Source organism: Clupea harengus, chromosome 12, assembly GCF_900700415.2.
Source record: "Clupea harengus chromosome 12, Ch_v2.0.2, whole genome shotgun sequence".
Lineage (NCBI taxonomy): Eukaryota > Metazoa > Chordata > Actinopteri > Clupeiformes > Clupeidae > Clupea > Clupea harengus.
Window position 1 is genome coordinate 24,795,134 of NC_045163.1, and position 19,715 is coordinate 24,814,848.

Here is a 19,715-nt window from a genome sequence, read left to right on the forward strand (position 1 = left end):
GTGTTGGAGTGAGGAGGACGGGCGAGGCAGGACACAGAAGTGTTGGAGTGAAGAGGACGGGCGAGGCAGGACACAGAAGTGTTGGAGTGAGGAGGACGGGCGAGGCAGGACACAGAAGTGTTGGAGTGAAGAGGACGGGCGAGGCAGGACACAGAAGTGTTGGAGTGAGGAGGACGGGCGAGGCAGGACACAGAAGTGTTGGAGTGAGGAGGACGGGCGAGGCAGGACACAGAAGTGTTGGAGTGAGAGGACGGGCGAGGCAGGGAGGCAGGACACAGAAGGCCTCACGACTCGGCGGGCGGCTCCACCACCCCTAACCTTGGAGGCATGGACAGGATGCTCTCGGCTTCCTCGTACAGCTGCAGAGAGACCAAGAGCGGGGAGGGAGAGAGAAGAGTCAGTTCAGGTCATTGCCGGCAACAACTCGACTCAGTTGTTTCAAAACCAGTTCGCCGAATTGACAGTTGTGCAAACATGCTGTGTTAATGTTTTCGCTGAAGCGCAGGAAGTCTCAGAAGAAAAAGAATAATATGACAAACAGAGCAGAGGAAACTAAAATGTACAGGCTCAACGCAAATGAGCCTTATCTTATGCCAAGTAACAGCACAATAAAACCGTGTTGTCAGTTGCAGGCCGTTTGGTGGTTTGCATAACATCTGAGTATATTTGAATGCATTCTCTGGAAAGGGTGGGGGAGTTTTCTTACCGGAGTGAACTGGACATCCTGGAAGAGCTCCTGGATGAAGCGGCGGGAGGTCAGCCTGAACATGCAGTGGGCCAGGAGGTTAGACACCTCCGAGTACAGGCAGATGTCTTCAAACGCGTACGGGAACTTCTCCTTAATCCTGCACAGATCCAGACCCATCAAAAACCTCTGCACATTTTCCCACAAACTACAATTGTGTGTTACACAAATGTGGTCAAGTTTATGGTTGCACACGGCACACTTTGGTGCTATTCCCTCCAGTGTATTTCGATCACCAAGCCCTTTTAAGATTTTCAGACTTTCCCCGACTACTAACCGCAGCTTATCCATTTGAATTAGCTGATTCTGCAGCCCTGTTGTTAATACCCAGGTGCAGCCTGTAAATGGGAATGCATTGCCTGGAAGTTAGTGACGCGCACGGCCAATCTGCCCGGTTGGCTCTCCCCCTTTCACATACGAATCCCATTAAGGTATCAGGTAAAAACAACACGGGCTACATAAGACATTTTCATTTCACACAACTCAGTCTTCCTTAACAATAAAGTAACAGGTGTGTGTTGCGTATTCCCACCGACTGTTTTGAACAGAATGCTACAGAGCGTGAGCCCCTGTGACAGTGCAGTGTAAAACACACAAGGTCTCATGCCAGTTAACCTAACCGACCCATATCTCTAGCTTAAGGAATCATCTTAACAGTCTTGCAGTTGCTAGCGTGCGTAATATGAATTCATTTTAATATGAAGTGAACATGAATGGAATCTTGTGTGTGTGTGTGTGTGTGTGTGTTTAGCGTCCATTCCCACAACACACTGCAACACTAAATAAACTAAATAAATGGTTTTCACTGTGAGTGGGAAAGAGATAGCATATAATTGTGTGTGTGTGTGTGTGTGTGTGTGTCTGTGCGTGCAGGGAGGGTGTGTAGTATATAAGCTTGAAATGCCCATCCCTAGGCTACTTCATACAACTTTTAAATGGCTAGCAGCGCTCTACATGGCATTTCGTTTAACATGTGTAATGTTGAATAAACTGCATTATAATACTGGTAGATGAAATCAAGCATTCTGATTGGTTGAAAGGAGGTCACGGGGTGTACTGTATTGAGCCATAATGTACTGTACAGCTGTTTACATTTACCTGAGCGTTCCATATCAGTGCGCACTCGAAATATACTACCTTAGTTAGAGAGAAAATGGCGGACCAAATCTCCGTAGATCATCTTATTTGTACCTAAAAGTTTTTTTTGCCTAGATTTTTAGAAAGTTACCGAGAAATAGACACTGTAAAATATAAAAACCCCATTATTGTAACTGAAAAATACGTCTAAGAGGATTTGCGAGGTGTATGAGCACCTATCAAAGGTTAGCATGCTACTAGCCGTTAGCGATTAGCAATTCCTCTGTGTTTTTGCAAAGCATCTGCCCCAACTTTCTTTTCCCGACATTTACATTTATCTTGTACATAATCCATCCCCATAAACCGGATATTTCAAGAGTAGAGATGCCTTTCAATATGCAGTTGCAGGATGGGTGAACGACACCAAGATATGGCATTTGGAGACAAAAACAATATGTATGAGATCACAGGACATGTATCCTGGATCTTATCAAAGCTAACCGTTCCTGAGCAAGCAAGAGTGCCAATATGGGCTAACGAGTTGTAGCCAAATCCCAAAGGGCTAAACAGCTTGCTAGTTATTAGCACTCTAGCTTGCTCAGGAGAGTTTAGCTCTAACAAGACACAGCAATTATTCATGATTGTATCAATTGTATATCTAGGTTTTCTCTGGCTACTGTTGTCGCATCCATCAGCACAACATATCCCAGGCATTTTGAACTTTCTGTGGGTTGTGACCGTAAACAGCTCGCTAGCTTATACCACTTTAGCTTACAGGAGAGTATAGGCTAACAAACGTGATGTTCCCATAGCAACAGCCACACATTCGGGGACTATTTTCTCTAGAGTCTAGGCTACTGAAATGCGATACACAACGTTTGGTGGCTATTACAACTATTTTGTGCTGAAAGGCAGCTTACTATTTAGTTACTATTCATAATGTTGCTGGCAACCGTATTATAAAAGCAATAAGGTACTCGAGGCAGTACTGTATCGTCAATAATGTACTGTGCAAGGGTTTGCCGGCCCTCCGCTTCGCGTCGGGCCTAACAACACCCTTGAACAGTACATTATTGACGATACAGTACTGCCTCTCGTACCTTATTGCTTAAGTAAATACATGGGTGATCAATACACTGGGTTTGTTTTGTAAAATTACATAAAATACCGTAATGCTGTTTATATACGTGCGGTTAATAGTCTGGAAAATACAGTAATCTAATTTTCTTTCAAGGAATGAGAGGAATATGCCATTGTGTGTACACGTGTGTGTGTGTGTGTGTGTGTGTGTGTGTGTGTGTACGTGTGCGTACGTGTGTTTGTGCGTGTGGAACATTACTCACGTGAGGAGTCCGGTCTCGTGGCCCTTGGTTCCCACGGATGAGCTGAGGTTTATGACCAGCCGCAGGACCTCCTTCCGTAGCAGGACCCTACAGGCTGGGGCATCCTCAGGGATGGTCTTCACTCCTAGAGGGCCACACACTCTGGAGTTCAGCTGATGCTGCCTAAATGTACAGGTCAACCTGATGCTGCCTAAATGTACAGATCAACCTGATGCTGCCTAAATGTACAGGTCAACCTGATGCTGCCTAAATGTACAGGTCAACCTGATGCTGCCTAAATGTACAGGTCAACCTGATGCTGCCTAAATGTACAGGTCAACCTGATGCTGCCTAAATGTACAGGTCAACCTGATGCTGCCTAAATGTATAGATCAACCTGATGCTGCCTAAATGTACAGGTCAACCTGATGCTGCCTAAATGTACAGATCAACCTGATGCTGCCTAAATGTACAGGTCAACCTGATGCTGCCTAAATGTACAGGTCAACCTGATGCTGCCTAAATGTACAGGTCAACCTGATGCTGCCTAAATGTACAGATCAACCTGATGCTGCCTAAATGTACAGGTCAACCTGATGCTGCCTAAATGTACAGATCAACCTGATGCTGCCTAAATGTACAGGTCAACCTGATGCTGCCTAAATGTACAGATCAACCTGATGCTGCCAGAACTGTCGCAACAGGGCTCGAGATGCCAATGCTATAGATCTCTGCCAATCTCATACCATACATTCCATACTCAACGTTCATCAACTGATGTTCTAGTCCCAAGCATCTTTAAATCTTTGTAACTTTACATCTAAACTGTTTGTGACAGGGAAGGTGTTTTAAGTACAAAGGGAGATAGCCTTGCTCATTTTACACAGTGCTGTATAGTTCATGCTAACGTGTTCCATTTCTACACATCAGTTTGGCTACAACTGGCACTTACATGCTGGCGTGTAACAAGAATATTATGTCATCTATAGCGTGTAAACTGATGCTGTTTTGGTTGTATTTAACCAAGTGTCCATGTCCTTATTCATGTCCTTATTCGCCCTGTACTGCAAACAACGTTACAGAAGGTTGAATGTTGTGTTTTCAGTGTGTGACTTAAAAGTTCATTGGTAAGTTAATTTTTAATGATTGTTTGACCCCAGACTAGGACTAGCCTAGTGTACACACTGATCTGGTGTAGTCCACTCTCAGGGGTCACAGCACTACCATAGCCGGGCATCAGAAGCCACTAGAACAGCAGATACTGTGCCAGGCCAGACCGGCGGCGCCTTTCTGTTCCAGCAGAGTAACACTGATCCAAGCACAGTGTAAGCCTAGACAGCTGACTACGGCTGGGTCTCCTGAAGTCCACAATCAATCTCAACCAGGCTAGGTCCTTGTCGAAATACGCAAATCCACATAACTAGCCTGGTCTTTCCATTTACGATATGTATGCTACAGCCTCCGATATGCATGCTATAACCAATAACATAACATAACATAACATAACAAGACATCAATTATTTTAACCATGCAAATCTAAGAATTGTTGAACTTCTTTGGAAGGTTAAACACCCAGTGATAAACATCACATCGTTTATAATATGTTTGCACTTACATGATATGGTTTTTCAACCCTCTGGAAAATCTGTGTCTCATACAAGTGTTGAATGGTATGAAATGCGCCCTATAAATAAAGTTTGATTTGATTTGATTAGCATGTTCTGCAGATGTGTCTGTTGCCTTCAGTATCCCAAATGGCATAACACAATACAGAACATGCTGAAGGCTATGGGCCAAATACAGGGAATACAGTGTGGATGAAATATAGGATGATTATATCAGAAGTAATGCTGCACTTGGGACTTCTGCGAAGAGAGGGAGCACAGACAAAACTGGAACTAGACTTGAAATACCTCTCTAATGTTGGGGCTGAGCTTTGGGTATCGTTTCTCCTGCTGATGCAGCATAGCGGTGGTGACTAGCTTGTTTGAGTAGGTATAGAGCAGGTAGTTAAGGGGTGGTGACTAGCTTGTTTGAGTAGGTATAGAGCAGGTAGTTAAGGGGTGGTGACTAGCTTGTTTGAGTAGGTATAGAGCAGGTAGTTAAGGGGTGGTGACTAGCTTGTTTGAGTAGGTATAGAGCAGGTAGTTACGGTGCTAGTCAGGGAGCTCACTGGCCCGTGACCTCATGACCCCACAGGCAGGAATGAGAGGCTAGAGAACAGGAGAGCGGGAGGGTGTCCCCTCTTACCTAGCACCAGCTCTGTGCTCCGGGTGCTCCCTGCCGAGCCCTGGGACACCGCGTCACTGCAGCCAGACACGCCCGAGAACTTGGACTGGGGCATCACCTCCAGCTGGCTGTGGACGGGCGTTGGGCACCACTCCGAGTATGGCACATCAGGAAATTCTATGGAGGGGTTTGGGGGGGGCCCAGGAAATAGGAAATAGCTTAGCTGCTATCTGTCATTAGCCAAAGGTGCAATATGTTGTGATGTTCACATAAACTAGGTGTCTCGTCATAGGTACTGATACGTCAGTTATAGGCTCTCAGGTACCTTTCATATGAATGCTGGACATAAATTCAGTCTGGCCATATGATATGAGTACAATAATAATGGTATGAGTAGCGATCACCAAGGCCTATACATAAGGATGCTATGTACTTTAAATAGGTACGCTCCGGGGTTGTACGGAGGCAGGTGAATGCACAAAAGGGGGAGGTTTGTTTTTCTCAGAGTGGTGGTGTGTTGAATAGAGAAGTGGCGGCAAACTGAGTTTAAAATGAAATACAACTTAGACAGCCAAACGCCAGTTTTGTAGTCACAAGCTTTTGTTTATGTATATGTTTATTGAATATTCCACCCACTGCATTCTAAGGACCGATCACAAAGCAGGTTAAATGATTACAGGAGTACGGAGGAGTTAATTCAACTCGGGATCTGGTGAGAAGAGCGGTATTTCTTTTTGTTCCGGTGTTTTACACGGCAATGCATTGCTATTTTTGAGTTTAAAAGAGGATTGTTTTTTTCTTGGATTACGTTTGGAATTACGGTTACACACGGGATTGTTCTTGATTCTTTCTTGATTACCATCGAGGAAGCAGGCCGACACACTTGGTCAGCTGGGACTTTAAATATTTGTTTCCAAGGACTTTACGTTGAGGACACTGATCATTTTCTTTGTTACGTTAATAACCACGCTTGTATTGTTTTCTGTATACGTGTTTCTGTATGTTTACTCTGCCTAAAGGCGCTAATACAGATCTCCTTATTTTAAGATAACAGCGAAATGTAACGACTTTCTGTTTAATAAAAATTGTATTTGTTATAATGTGCCCAATGAAACATGTCAACAACTGGAAGCCTAGACATGTAAACATTGTGATGTCACATTCAGATCTTTTTTGAGGGTGTACTGACAGCTGTATTCACTGCCAGTAGGTAGCAGTAGGTAGCAGTAGGTAATGCTCTCATTTGGGTAAGTCGGTGACTGGCAGATATGTATAATGGCAGTTCTAGTCAGAATGGTTGGGTGTGTTGGTATAGCAGTCTTAACTACAGAACTAACCTTTGAGGTTTGGAGTCACCGACAAGGATGGCATGAATGTAACTGCTTTGCTTGAGAGGGAAACTAAAGTTCTTAACTTACACTGAGGTTAAATGTGTTGGAACAATTTAGTACACAGTTTGACCAGTATTGGGTATGACGTCGCCAGTGGTGGTGACTGAAATAACTTACTGACCAAAACAACTCGATGAGTTGGATTTCATAAACAGGACGGTGACTAACCAGTGTGTGAACGGGTACGTGGGTCAGTGCATGCAGTCTTGTGACTGTGATGGAGACGTTTTTTGTGCAACAACTTAGTTGGCCAGCTGCACGCTGCGACCGACTCTCAGGCCCGGCCACGGACAGAGGTCGCACCCGTTGGCATGGTGACTGACCTGGCCGGTTGGGGGTGGTGGAGCTGGAGTTGTTGGCGCTGCAGCCCAGCACCTTCAGGCCCACGCAGTAGAGGCAGTTCTCATCGCTGTGCTCCTGCAGGCCTGTCTCCTCCAGGTCCAGCATCTGCTGCTGGTCCGCCCGGCTCACGGACATGAGCTCCGTGATGCTCAGCTGGGACCGGAGCACAGCATGTCGAGAGCCTTCACTGGAGCCTGACAGAGAAGAAAAACATAGATGGAAATATATATGTGTAGAAACGCAACCATAGATATAGTCTAATCCAGAGCAACAACCAACCGGCATAAGTGGATCCAGATCAAGAGCCGTAAAATCATGTTAATCATTTGAGAGCGAAGGAGAGAGAGAGTTGAAGATGAATGGATTAAATGAGATACGAGCATCAGAGAAAGAGGGAAGTATACGAGAGAGCGAAAGATGTCAATACAGATGAATGCTTATATCATTGGGTGTAACAGGAAACCAGAGGAGAAGGCACAGGCTGATTGTGCAGAAACTACGCCCCCTTAAAAAACGCTCCAAGACAAACATCTCTCTCTACCATCAGATTCTCCAGCGAAAAACTTGGCTGATCGGTCCTCAGATGGTGGGCTTGTTCTCTTCTGGAAATACGGCGTCTCTTTGATCTGCACAGAAGACACGCATCATATAAATGAATCCGCCATATAAGTAAATCCATGTATTTATTAAAGTCCAGACAGAGAGACATCCAGATTTTTAAGACAAGGGTGATGTTTCCATGGCAAGACCAGCTAGTGACTTTTAAGACAAGGGAGATATTTCCATGGCAAGACCATCTAGTGACTTTTAAGAGAAGGGCGATGTTTCGATGGCAAGACCAGCTAGTGAGTTTTGAGGCGAAGCTGTGGGCACCTGGAACATGTTGTTGAGGTCCACGGGCAGTGCCAGGCCGATGTAGTCGTCGGAGCTCCCGTAGGTGGCGCTGGACACCATGGAGCGCACGGAGGAGGAGCGCTGGAGCGTGGTCTGACTGATGGGGCTGAGAAGGTCCTCCTTATCCAGAGACGCAAAACTCAGGGCCTTCAGGAACCTACACACACACACACACACACACACACACACACACGCACGATGTCAGCACAAAGACACTCGTGTCATGAGTGTACATGGACAGGAAACAGAAGGGAAAGAGAGAGAAAGGGAGAGAGAGAGTCAGAGGGCAAGAGAAACAGAAATAGAATATATACAGAGGAGGTGAAAGAGAGAGTGGGGGGGGAAGAGAGAGAGGGAGAGAGAGAGAGGGAGAGAGAGGGAGAAAGAGAGAGAGGGGGGAGAAAGAGAGAGGGGGGAGAGAGAGAGAGGGAGAAAGAGAGAGAGAGGGAGAAAGAGATGGAGATATAGAGAGAGAGAGAGAGAGAAAGGGGGAGAAGTAAAGACAAAAATAGATTGTTCATGGTCAAATTCATGGGTAATCAACACGTATCATTTCTTTCTTGGCACAAATGCCCTTGCAGTTAGTTCATGGCAAGAAATACAAACATCCACACACCCTGACAAAGGATGAGAAAGTACAGGGAGATAAAAGAAGGAATGATTCACCAGATATGTTCCAGAGGTCAGGGACAAGGGTTCAGTCAGAGGTCTCTACAGGCCAGACAGACATTCACAGGCTCACCTGATTACTAACATGGGAAATCACCACGCATAAGGCTTGTGCATACAAATCATTCAGGAACAGAACATCAGCAGCAGGGACATGTACTGTTTAGTTAGGGCAGTGGTTCCCAAAGTATGGGGCCGGACCCCTAGGGCGAGCGTGGAGTTACAGGAAGGAGGGGGCGTGGATTGATTGAGGGAAACAAAACAGAAAGAGAACCCTAACCAACCAGCTGAGTATGGCAAATCAAATTAAGTATGACAGTGCTCTTACAGCACAGTAGCCTCTAGCTAACCTACTTGGGGATGAGTTTATAGTCTATTTTGAACTTATATAGCCTCTAACTAACCTACTTGGGGATGAGTTTAGAGCCTACTCTGTGCTTATATAGCCTCTAGCTAACCTATTTGGGGATGAGTTTATAGTCTACTTTGTACTTATATAGCCTCTAGCTAACCTATTTGGGGATGAGTTTATAGCCTACTTTGTACTTATATGATACTGTTTTCCCTCATTGTGAAAAGGGGAGGGGGGGTCCTGCCATCAAAAGTTTGGGAACCACTGAGTTAGGGAATCACTATCATTCTTGTTATCAGTGAGTTTGGGAACCACTGAGTTAGGGAATCACTATCATTCTTGTTATCAGTGAGTTTTGCCATTTGATTCTACAGGCACTGGTCAGGGAAAGAAGGAAAGACTCAGAGGTGTGATTTTACCTCCAGGCAGCACAGATCAACGGGTACAAGAGACAACAACTACAACCAAACCAGCATCGGGGAGGATTCTCATAAAGGATGCAGAGGCTGCAGCACAAAGGCCTCTGGGATTTGTAGGAAGAGTTGAGGATGAGCGAGCAAACATGGATGGGCAAAATCAAAATGGAACTGAAAAACTGCATGGGTGGGGCAAGGCACACTCAATGAAGGTGGGAACTGGGGAGAGGGGGAAAGAAAAAGATCGGGTTGGTCTAAGCGAGACGATCACAGGGCCAATGCAAAGCTTTCACTGTGGTGGGGTCAGCTGGGAAGATTGGGGTCTGTCCGGATGAACACGGAGGTAAAGAGTGAATGAGAGAGAGAGAGAGATAGAGACACAGAGGTAAAGAGTGAATGTGAGAGAGAGAGATGGAGAGAGATAGAGATAGAGACACAGAAGTATAGAGTGAATGTGAGAGAGAGAGAGAGAGAGAGATAGAGAGAGAGACACGGAGGTAGAGAGTGAATGTGAGAGAGAGAGAGAGAGAGAGAGAGAGAAAGAGACACGGAGGTAAAGACTAAATGTGAGCGAGAGAGAGAGAGAGAGAGAGAGAGAGAGAGAGACAGAAGTGGAGAAGCGAGTTGTCGCCCCTCCGGGACGGTCCACGCACCGTGGGAGGAGCATTCGGGGCTGCCTGCGGTGGGCCCCAGACGAGCCTTGGCCCAGGCAGCTGAAGCGCTTTTTTGTGTACCTGAGGGACCACCAGAAACACACGTCACGTTATTCTCACACCAGTTAGACCAAGCCGTATCAGTGAGTTTGGGAACCACTGAGTTAGGGGGGGGTGCATTTCAGTATGGGGTGACTAAATGAGTTGCAAACAGGCCGAAGCTCTGGACCCAGAAGAAAAGGAAGTTGAGGTTGATTGCACAACTTGCGTCATTTTGTGTGAAGCTCTTGTAATATATGCCGGGGTAGCCCCAGCACCACCACACTGGCTCTCTTGGTTGGAATACAATAGAAAAGCCTTTATTGTCATTGTATTCGCATACGACTAAATTTGGAATAGCAGGAGTTATGTTTAGGTCTACAAGTGTCCTCAGTTCCCAAAACAACAATGGGGTGTGTTTGTTGCGTCTGTGTATGACCGGAGGGAATTTTGTCTCCCTGTGGTGTAGAGAAGGCCAGTAGCTTTCCTAAATACAGTGATTACAAATGCCAGCAAGCAGCCAAAGCTGAGAAATCAAGACATGAAACAGTTGCCGTAACAACACAACTCCTGTTAACCAAGAGGGCCAGAAGGAGAAGTGTTTTTTCTGAGAGACGCCCGGGCGGCTCTCGTCTCTCGTCTCAGACGCCGCACGTCTCAGATGCTGAGATAGCACTGGATTGTGGTTACATGCACAGCACAAATCACACGTCAGCATTTCACTTGCTTCAAGCGTTTCAAGTCCTTACTAATCTTAATATGGTATTATAACTTGTTACTGAGATTTTATTACTGGTTCTGAGCAAGTTAATGCTTGAAACTAGTGTGATCACCACTGACAAGTACAAAACTTCTTTGTCAAAGTCAGAATCGAGACAAATGTACTTGTTTTTAGTCTGGCCACACTAGTTTTAAGTCAAATTTTCCTGTTCTGTTGGCAGATAATTTTGCTTATTTTAAGTAATATATCCCCCATTGTATTACTTTTTTTCCTCTTAAAAGCTGAATTTTTGCAGTGCAGCTACCTCAGCTCCAGAGAATGCTAGTGTCTGTGTGGTTTGTCCAAAGCGACGTACAAGGGAGAGAACAGTCAAGCTAAGAGCAATAAAAACCTGGTGTAACAATAAATACTACTTTACATAAGAAATAGAAAAACGACATAGAAAGAAAAAGAAGTGCAGGAATGTAAGTGCTGAAGTGCAAGTTAAGCACTAGTCAAGGTGATGCCTGACAGCAAGTGCCTAACAAACCGCAGCTCCGGCAATCTCTTCATCTGAGAATTGGCATCGCTCTAATCGGAACGGTCTTACTTCACTTCTGCTGTGTGCATGGCTCTCATATTAAGCACTTCTGCTGTGCATGGCACTCATAATAAGCACTTCTGGTGAAGAGATAAAGATGACTTCCTATTCGTTCACATGAGAACAGCAGCCCGCAACCATTAACCACTTCCTTGCCAGTTACCCTGAAATCATCTGATGCAGTCCGACATTAGTTCGGTGGAAAGGGCCACTTGTAGACTGTTGTCTAATATTCCTGTGAAAAAGGCACACAACTGACCTGCCACATCCACTGGACGAGACACACTGTACCACAGACTGGCGCTAATACCTCACCACGGGACGCCAAACAAACTCTAACTGTTGGTGCGGTCTGATGCGATGCTGATGGGCAGACTGGCGCTAATATCTCACCACGGGACACCAAACAAACTCTAACTGTTGGTGCGGTCTGATGCGATGCTGATATGGACCAAACACGCAACACTACCCCTTGGGCGCCTGTGGTGGTTGGCGTTGCTTTTTCCGCGCTCTATTCTCATCCGGTGCTGAATGCCCTTTTAAGTCGCTGCTAAATACCGGATCTTGACCTACTCTTTGCCCAACACCTTCGCAGCAGCACTCAATATCCCAGCATGCACATGTTTACACCAACGTTACGCTTTTGCCAGTGGGAACTGCTAATGCTGCAGGTGTGCTATAATGTATATATACACAACGACTGCTAATGCTGCCGGTGTGCTATAATGTATATACACAACGACTGCTAATGCTGCAGGTGTGCTATAATGTATATATACACAACGACTGCTAATGCTGCAGGTGTGCTATAATGTATATACACAACGACTGCTAATGCTGCATGTGTGCTATAATGTATATATACACAACGACTGCTAATGCTGCAGGTGTGCTATAATGTATATATACAACGACTGCTAATGCTGCAGGTGTGCTATAATGTATATATAACCAACGACTGCTAATGCTGCAGGTGGGCCCCCCCTGTCAGAATCCAAGTTTTCCAACGACTTTAAATTCATTCAGTTTCCATTGGCTATGACAATAATCTGGTATGGCAAGACTACCATGGGTGCCCAAACTCAAAGCAGACAGCAAATGTGTATTTTTTGGCTCTAAAAGCGTATATAACCCTTGTACATGTTACTCAATAAGCATGGTGGGCACAGACAGAATGAGCTGACTAGCCCAAAACCGTCACTGGCGTGTGTAAAAGAGAACCGAAAGTCAACTTATGAGGCAACACATGGCAGGAGGGATGGTGGAGGGTGTGTGTAAGTAAGTGTGTGTGTGTTTGGTGTGTGTGTGTGTGTGGTGTGTGAATGTGTGTGTGTGAGTGGTGTGTGAATGTGTGTGTGTGTGTGTGGTGTGTGAATGTGTGGGTGTGTGTGTGTCAGTGTGTGTGTATTTGTGTGGTGTGTGAATGTGTGTGTATTTGTGTGGGTGTGGGTGTGGGTGTGTGTGTGTGTGTGTGTGTGTGTGTGTGTGTGTGTGTCAGTGTGTGTGTGTGGTTGTGTGTGTGTGTAAGAAAAGGAGTGAATGTGAGTACAGGAAGCCGTTCACCTGCGCGGAGTGAGCCTGGAGTCCAGGCTGCCCGTCTTCATGGTGATGGTGTCGGTGAAGAGCACGTCCTTGGCGGGGGAGGCGAGCGCCTCGCTGTGGGAGAGCGAGGCGTGGAGGCGCTGCTGCTGCAGCCGCTTGAGCGTGGCGTAGCCCAGGGCGTCCCGCTGGCTGGTGTACACGAAGCTGCTGCAGTCCGTCAGGCTGGCGATGGAGGGCACCGAGGGCGACTTGAGCGACTGGGCGCGGCGCGGAAGCGTGTGCGAGGAGCCCGGCGGCGCCAGCAGCACCGAGCTGGACTTGGAGAGCGACAGGTGGTTGGACTGCGGCGTGAGCGCCTGCAGCGTCTGCGCGCTCACCACCGTGGCCAGGCTGGCGCAGTCCGTGTCGGCCGCCGACGAGGACGTGGTGCAGCCGCTGCCGGGGTACTCGGGGCCGCCCACCGTCTCCCGCGACGGGCTGGAGCTCATGGAGCTGATGCCGCTGGTGGTTGTGTCCGTGTTGAAGCTCTGGCTGCGGCTCTTGAACTGCACCCCCCCGCCCGTCGGCCCGTCCCCCCCTGCCAGCCTCTCCCGGCTCGTCTGCTCCCTCACCGACTGCATCGGCGTTGCCGTCACCCCCGCCTCGACCGCTCCACCGCTGCTGGACTTCGGCAGCCGCATCTCTAGCTCGCTGATGCTGGGCGTGCTCCCCTGGTTCTCGCTGGTCTTGATGCCAACGAAAGACGTCTCCAGGCTCACGGTGGGGCAGCACGGCAGCATCTGCCCGTCTGGCAGAGGGAAGATGGGACTGAACACGTCGCCGCCGCCTGGCGAGTACACCGAGGGCTCGGTGACGGTGCGGTTGCGTCGCAGGCCGCCCAGCTTGGGCTCCGACTGGGTCTTGGACAGGCCGCCGCCCTTGGGGTCGCTGGTGCTGCGCAGCTTCTTCCCCGACAGGGAGATGAGGAAGCGGTTGCGCACGAAGCGGCTGGAGGCCAGGATGGTGAAGGGGCTGCGGTCCTTGAGCAGCTTGGGACGCATGTACAGGGGCTGGTCCTCCGGCAGATCAGAGCAGTCCAGCTTGTCATCATCCAGAATATACATGCCTGCAGTCACACACACACACACATTGTTCATACTACAATAATAATTAATAATAATTATAATAATAAATACATTTATTTGTGTAGCACCTTTCGAATGAGAGCCTTAGGTGTTTCACATACAGTGCCCTCCACAATTATTAGCACCCTTAGTGAATATGAGCAAAACAGGCTTTAAAAAAATATATGTCTTTGCTGTTTATCCTCTTGGTCTTTCACTCAAAATATTCACAAAAATCTTACCTTTTCATTGAAGTAAAATTATTGAAAGAGAAAAAAAAAACTGTTGACATGAAACATTTCCCCAAAACATGTGTGCCACAATGATTGGCACCCCTAGAACATCTTCTAATTAAAATCTAACTGAAATATATTTCCAAACATGTTTTACATTTTTAAGTTCACCTGTTTGATTAGAAACTCTTAAGTGGTCAACCATGACTTCCTGTTTCACTGGGGTATAAATATGAGTGACACACAGGCCAAATTCCAATAGTCACTCATCACTATGGGAAAGACCCAAGGACACAGTGACAATGTGCGACGAAAAGTTGTTGAGCTGCACAAATCAGGAAATGACAAGTGTGTTTATCATGTCCATATACCATTCAAAAACAATTTGCCTATTAAAACATGCCTGAAAGTAAAATAAATGTCTGTATACTGTTGCTTTAAAAAGTTAAAAGAAAGAAAATAAAAACAAGATGGTAGTGGTATATAAACAACATTGAGCATAACACCAGTAAACACCAGAGTAATGACTGTGAACAGGTTTAAAGATGTTTCACACATATTTTTGGTTTGTTTCAGTCTGCCTGAATAAGATTAGTAAGACTAAGGCCTGACCCGGTCGGATAAATCTTTTAGTCAAAGGACAAGCACAAGCAGTGTTCTTATCGGAGATGTCTCTTCTTAAAACTTCTCATCCAAGGCGTGGTTCCAAAATGCTTCCCCAAGCTGCCAACCCCACAGCATCTATCTCCATTTCACAACCATGGCTCTGCAGACCAGGCCATGAAAGCTAAGATAGGGGAAGAAGCCTTTTTATCGAGGAGCTTGCCGCGTTATCAATCCATAATTAATGCGTTAACAGGCTTAACACGGAGATGGATGACTCACGTATAAGACAAGCCAAAGCTTCAAATTCAAGGAAGAAACACTTTGGTGTTTACTCGTCTGTGACGTTTGAAGGTTTTGAGATTGCTGGAGGAATCATGCAATGGTCTGGGAGTGCTTCCTAGGGTCGAACACCCTTCTTAGTAGAAAATACTCTCTCTCGCTTTTTTCTTGTATTACAAATAAGAGAACAGTCGAACTCTAAAGCATCAACTGATTGGAGTTGCACTCAACCAGAAACCCCCGGAATCGACCGCATTCCCCCGTGGGCTCCCTCAGGACCTTATTCTGCGGGCCCTTGCCCATAGTGTGTGTGTGTGTGTGTGTGTGTGTGTGTGTGTGTGTGTGTGAAAGGAGGCTCACAGGACTCAGACTCACTGGGCTGCGTGGAGTCGCTCTCGCTGTTGTGCCGTGAGCTGGTGGACTCAGAGTTGAGGCTGAGGGTGCTGGGCACGGAGGAGAGGAGGCTGGCCGGCAGGCCCCCCGGCGTGGTGTGCTGCTGCTGCTGCTGCTGCTGCTGCTGCTGCTGCTGCTGCTGCTGCTGCTGCTGCTGCTGGAGGTGCTGCTGGTACTGCTGCTGCTGGAGGTGCTGCTCCACCTCGTCGGGAACCACGGGCCACGGCTGCCGGCGGCTGTGCCGCACCGCGTCCCAGCCCTGCTGCTTCAGCAGCTCACAGCCCTGCTTGGTCTTGGAGATGAGGCCCAGCACGTACAGACACGTCCTGCGGTGGGGGGAAAGGAGGAGACAGTTTAATAGGATGTTTGGAGGGGTGGAGGGTTAGGGGTGGAGGGTGGGGTAAAATACGTAACTAAACATGGTGGGAAATTCCGGCAGCGGTCTACCCCGGGGCAAAACGAAATTCTTACGAAATTCTTCCACAATTCTCTTCAACCCAGATGGAGGGTAAACATGAGTCAAAGTAAAGTCTCGGCGAGTCATGGGGCCTTGTCAGCACGAACCTTACTGATCTTACTGTCTGTAAGCTGAGTTTGTACGGGAAGCATGGTGCCTTCTGGGGGGGGTGAAAGAGGGTTAAAAGCCTTGAGGATGACTCACCCTCGGATGGATAAGACCTCACAGTGCTGAGCCAGAGCCACTATGTCTGGGATGACATTCTCCTCCTGTAGCAGGTTCAGGCCCCAGTTGGACGAGCCTATGTTACCCTGCGGATTCAAATAACAACGTTACTGGCCTGGCCCGTGGCCAAAATGGTTCCAGAACTTTTCCAAGAAAGGAAAATGAGAAAAAGGAAGTTTGCTTGTGTTTACAGACAACCATGGGCCTAACCCTAGCAATGTACAAATATACAGGAGGTCAACTGAAAAAAGGAACAACTACAGTGAAATAACGACCGCCGCGCGCGCGTGCGTGTGTGTGTGTGTGTGTGTGTGTGTGTGTGTGTGTGTGTGTGTGTGTGTGTGTGTGTGTGTGTGAAGGACCATGTGTTTTTCCATGTGTTTGAACAGCACGCCCCCATAACCACGGGCCACCGTTGACTCAACTAGAAGATTACATACGACACACACACACGCACAGTCACCGTAGTGAGCACACTTCCCACAAAAGAACACTTACTGAGGAAATCTTTTTCATCTGATGAAATTCTTTTTTGGAATTTAATTTTTTTCATAAAATAAATAGAAAAATAATTGAGGGTAAATAAATGAATTGAATGTGCCGTAAACAACACTGACCAGAGCCCAGAGAGCTGCCTTTAACTGCTTGATGCCTTCCCATTTGTCCAGCACAGGGGAGCGCACAGTGTAGCTTAGGTCAGGAACCACATTCTGACAGCCAGATATATATAGATGGAGAGAGAGAGAGAGAGAGAGAGAGAGAGAGAGAGAGAGAGAGAGAGAGAGAAACAAATGAGGGATGGAGGGAGGGAGGGAAAGAGAGTGGACATCCATCAATCTTCTGAATTTGGGTTTGTTATTTGTGGTTGTTTTAAACCTTGTGTTGTCTCCAGGGCCACTATGTTTAACAGCAGAGAAAACCCCAAAATGATCTTTTTTCAAGTTTAATTAATTTAACGATTCCTCATAAAGTGGCCCCAGACAGTCACAAAGTTTGTGATGAATCACAATTTGTTTCATTAATGCAAAATTGCTTCTTTTTTAACATGAAGGTTAAAGTAAATTCTAAAAATAAAGCTTGTCTAACATTTGGGATTGAACTTGAGACACACCATAAGTATACTATTTCAGCTGTCATTGTACTTTGTGCTGTTGTGGCGATTACCTGGGTTTCCAATAGGTGGCAGCCTGTCTTATCGTGGACGAGCTGCCCATACAAGTGCACTGGCAGATAAACATTTGGCCTCTGTAACCTGTCAACAGATAAACAAATGATTAAAAAAAAAACGTAGCACAGCTTTAAGTCGATAAGTCTAGTGCAGTGCAGTTCTGGCTGTGAGTGACAGTATCAAATAAAACTAGTGTGGTGAGTGAGGTGAGGAGGACGACGTCGTCTCGGGGCCGGACCTTTGGTTGCTGCGTCGTACGTAGTTGTCTCCGTCAACTGGTTTGCGGTAGGTAGTGAGAGCTTCGTTCAACTGTTCTTCGATCAGGTCGACGTATTTCAGATTGTACTCCTGTGAGAAGATAGGAACTCTGTATAGTCAGTCACCACGCCTCCCAACTCCCACGCCGTGATGAGATACACTTCGCAATCTCTAATCCTACTGCCACACAGCTACGCACTCACACACGCACTCACACACATCTAACCATCAGAGGCAAGCTAATGGACCCTACTGGCCTTAAGGATGATACAGTGGAGCATTTTGATGTCATTCCATTTAACGAGTTGTTGCTAATGCACCAATACGGCCAGCGTAAAACAATCAACCACTTTAATCTTCAAGCTCTGAGACCTGACGCTGCATTAACGAGACAGTTCTTTCAGAAGATCACCACTCTTCCCCACACATACAGCACCCCATACATCTCTACACACACACACATCACTACACACACATACATCTCTACACACACATCACTACACACACATCTCTACACACACATCACTACACATACATCTCTACACACACATCTCTAAACACACATCTCTAAACACACATCTCTAAACACACACATACATCTCTACACACACACACACACACACATCTCTACACATACATCTCTACACACACACACATCTCTACACACACATCACTACACATACATCTCTACACACACACACACATCTCTACACACACACACACACATCTCTACACACACATCTCTACACACACATCTCTACACACACATCTCTACACACACATCTCTACACACACACAGCACCCCATACATCTCTACACCCAGCTCCTTCTCCTTTCCTGTTTCTCTTTTTTGGGCTTACTGCACTTCATGAACAGCAGCGAAACATCCACTGCAGCTGCATAAGCACCGAATGGATTGAAATGTTCAAAATGTGATTAAAAGCGTTGTCAGGTCGAGAGTCTGTACTTCAGGTCACATACCTTGTGCCATTTGTCTAGCTGCTTTGTCACGTAACCCCTCTCGTTGAGGTATGAGAAGCCCTTTGGGATAGACAGGAACCTAGACATGGGACATGCAAAGGTTAAAGGTTAGTGCTTCAGGAAGACCTACAGGCTAAGCAGAACTTTGGATGGTTAGAACTTAAGCTAGGTTTAATATCTTCTTATACTCTAAGTCTTTGGAATTGAAATGCACAATTGTTTACCAAACAAATCAGTAAATGTTGTTGAACTGTTTTTTTATTCTTATCGTAATGTCTGTTGTTGATTGACCCATGGTCCAATGTATTCTTGTTTACGCAACAAATCCGTAAAGTTTCGTTAATGTGCCATGTCTGTTGTTACACTGACCGTAAAAGCAGCAATACACCCTTGTCTCCCAGGTGGGTAAGTGCTGGTTTCATCTGAATAAGTGCATGTAGATTTGCCTAAAAAAAACAAGCCCACGCAAACTTAATTAGTTTTCACGGATCAAGATCCGTGCAAATTCACTCACAAAAGGGAACCTATGACACACAGGACAACGTTAGCAGACGTGACACAGTAAATGACACAGCAGAGCGAGGAAGCAACAGCCCGCAGTGGAAAGGCAAATGATCACATGACTGAATGATCAGACGACTGATGAAGTTACTAATGACCACATCAAATTTTACTCTGTGGAAACAGCTAACCCTTCCTGTGTTAACTACATTAGAGGGCTAAATTATATTATAATAATTTAGACAGCTGCAAAGTGACAAGACGACAAAAAGTCATTCCAGCATGATGTAATATGATGTAATAGAAATATGACCTAGAATATCTAGAATGTTGAACCTAAGATTACATTCTACAAAGCCTGTGTTTGATGTGATTCTACAGAATTACAATTATAATATTACTATCATCAATCAGTCTGCCCACCTTGTCCTCGCAGGCCTCGTCCAGGATGTCCAGCGCCTCTATGGAGATGGCCTTGTTGCGGTCGTGCAGCTGCGTGACCAGCAGCTCGATGCCCCAGTTGCTGAAGAACTCCACGT

The 19,715-nt window shown here is 46.4% G+C and overlaps 1 protein-coding gene and 1 non-coding gene across 6 annotated transcripts in view; both read right to left on the bottom strand.

Moving 5' to 3' along the window:
- Positions 1–148: 148 nt before the first annotated feature.
- The window catches only part of rictorb (RPTOR independent companion of MTOR, complex 2b), a 46,881-nt gene continuing 27,314 nt past the window's right edge, over positions 149–19,715 (bottom strand). For 2 of the 5 annotated variants that reach the window (XM_031578482.1, XM_031578481.1), the window contains 17 exons: positions 19,600–19,715; positions 19,045–19,121; positions 18,676–18,754; positions 17,675–17,784; positions 17,433–17,520; positions 16,886–16,978; positions 16,248–16,354; positions 15,569–15,912; positions 12,994–14,077; positions 10,091–10,171; positions 7,980–8,157; positions 7,648–7,732; positions 7,088–7,300; positions 5,395–5,550; positions 3,166–3,289; positions 707–845; positions 149–359 (listed from right to left, as the gene is read on the bottom strand). The exon at positions 19,600–19,715 is cut by the window's right edge and continues 49 nt beyond it. In XM_031578482.1, coding sequence (XP_031434342.1) covers positions 285–359; positions 707–845; positions 3,166–3,289; positions 5,395–5,550; positions 7,088–7,300; positions 7,648–7,732; positions 7,980–8,157; positions 10,091–10,171; positions 12,994–14,077; positions 15,569–15,912; positions 16,248–16,354; positions 16,886–16,978; positions 17,433–17,520; positions 17,675–17,784; positions 18,676–18,754; positions 19,045–19,121; positions 19,600–19,715 — 3,149 coding nt within the window. In that variant the 3' untranslated portion in view covers positions 149–284. The remainder of the gene's footprint in view (positions 360–706; positions 846–3,165; positions 3,290–5,394; positions 5,551–7,087; positions 7,301–7,647; positions 7,733–7,979; positions 8,158–10,090; positions 10,172–12,993; positions 14,078–15,568; positions 15,913–16,247; positions 16,355–16,885; positions 16,979–17,432; positions 17,521–17,674; positions 17,785–18,675; positions 18,755–19,044; positions 19,122–19,599) is intronic. The other 3 variants (XM_031578486.1, XM_031578484.1, XM_031578485.1) reach the window with 2 other exon arrangements.
- LOC116223021 lies at positions 4,290–4,498 on the bottom strand. The gene has a single exon (XR_004164888.1). It is a non-coding gene; the product is annotated as a small nucleolar RNA SNORA74 (small nucleolar RNA).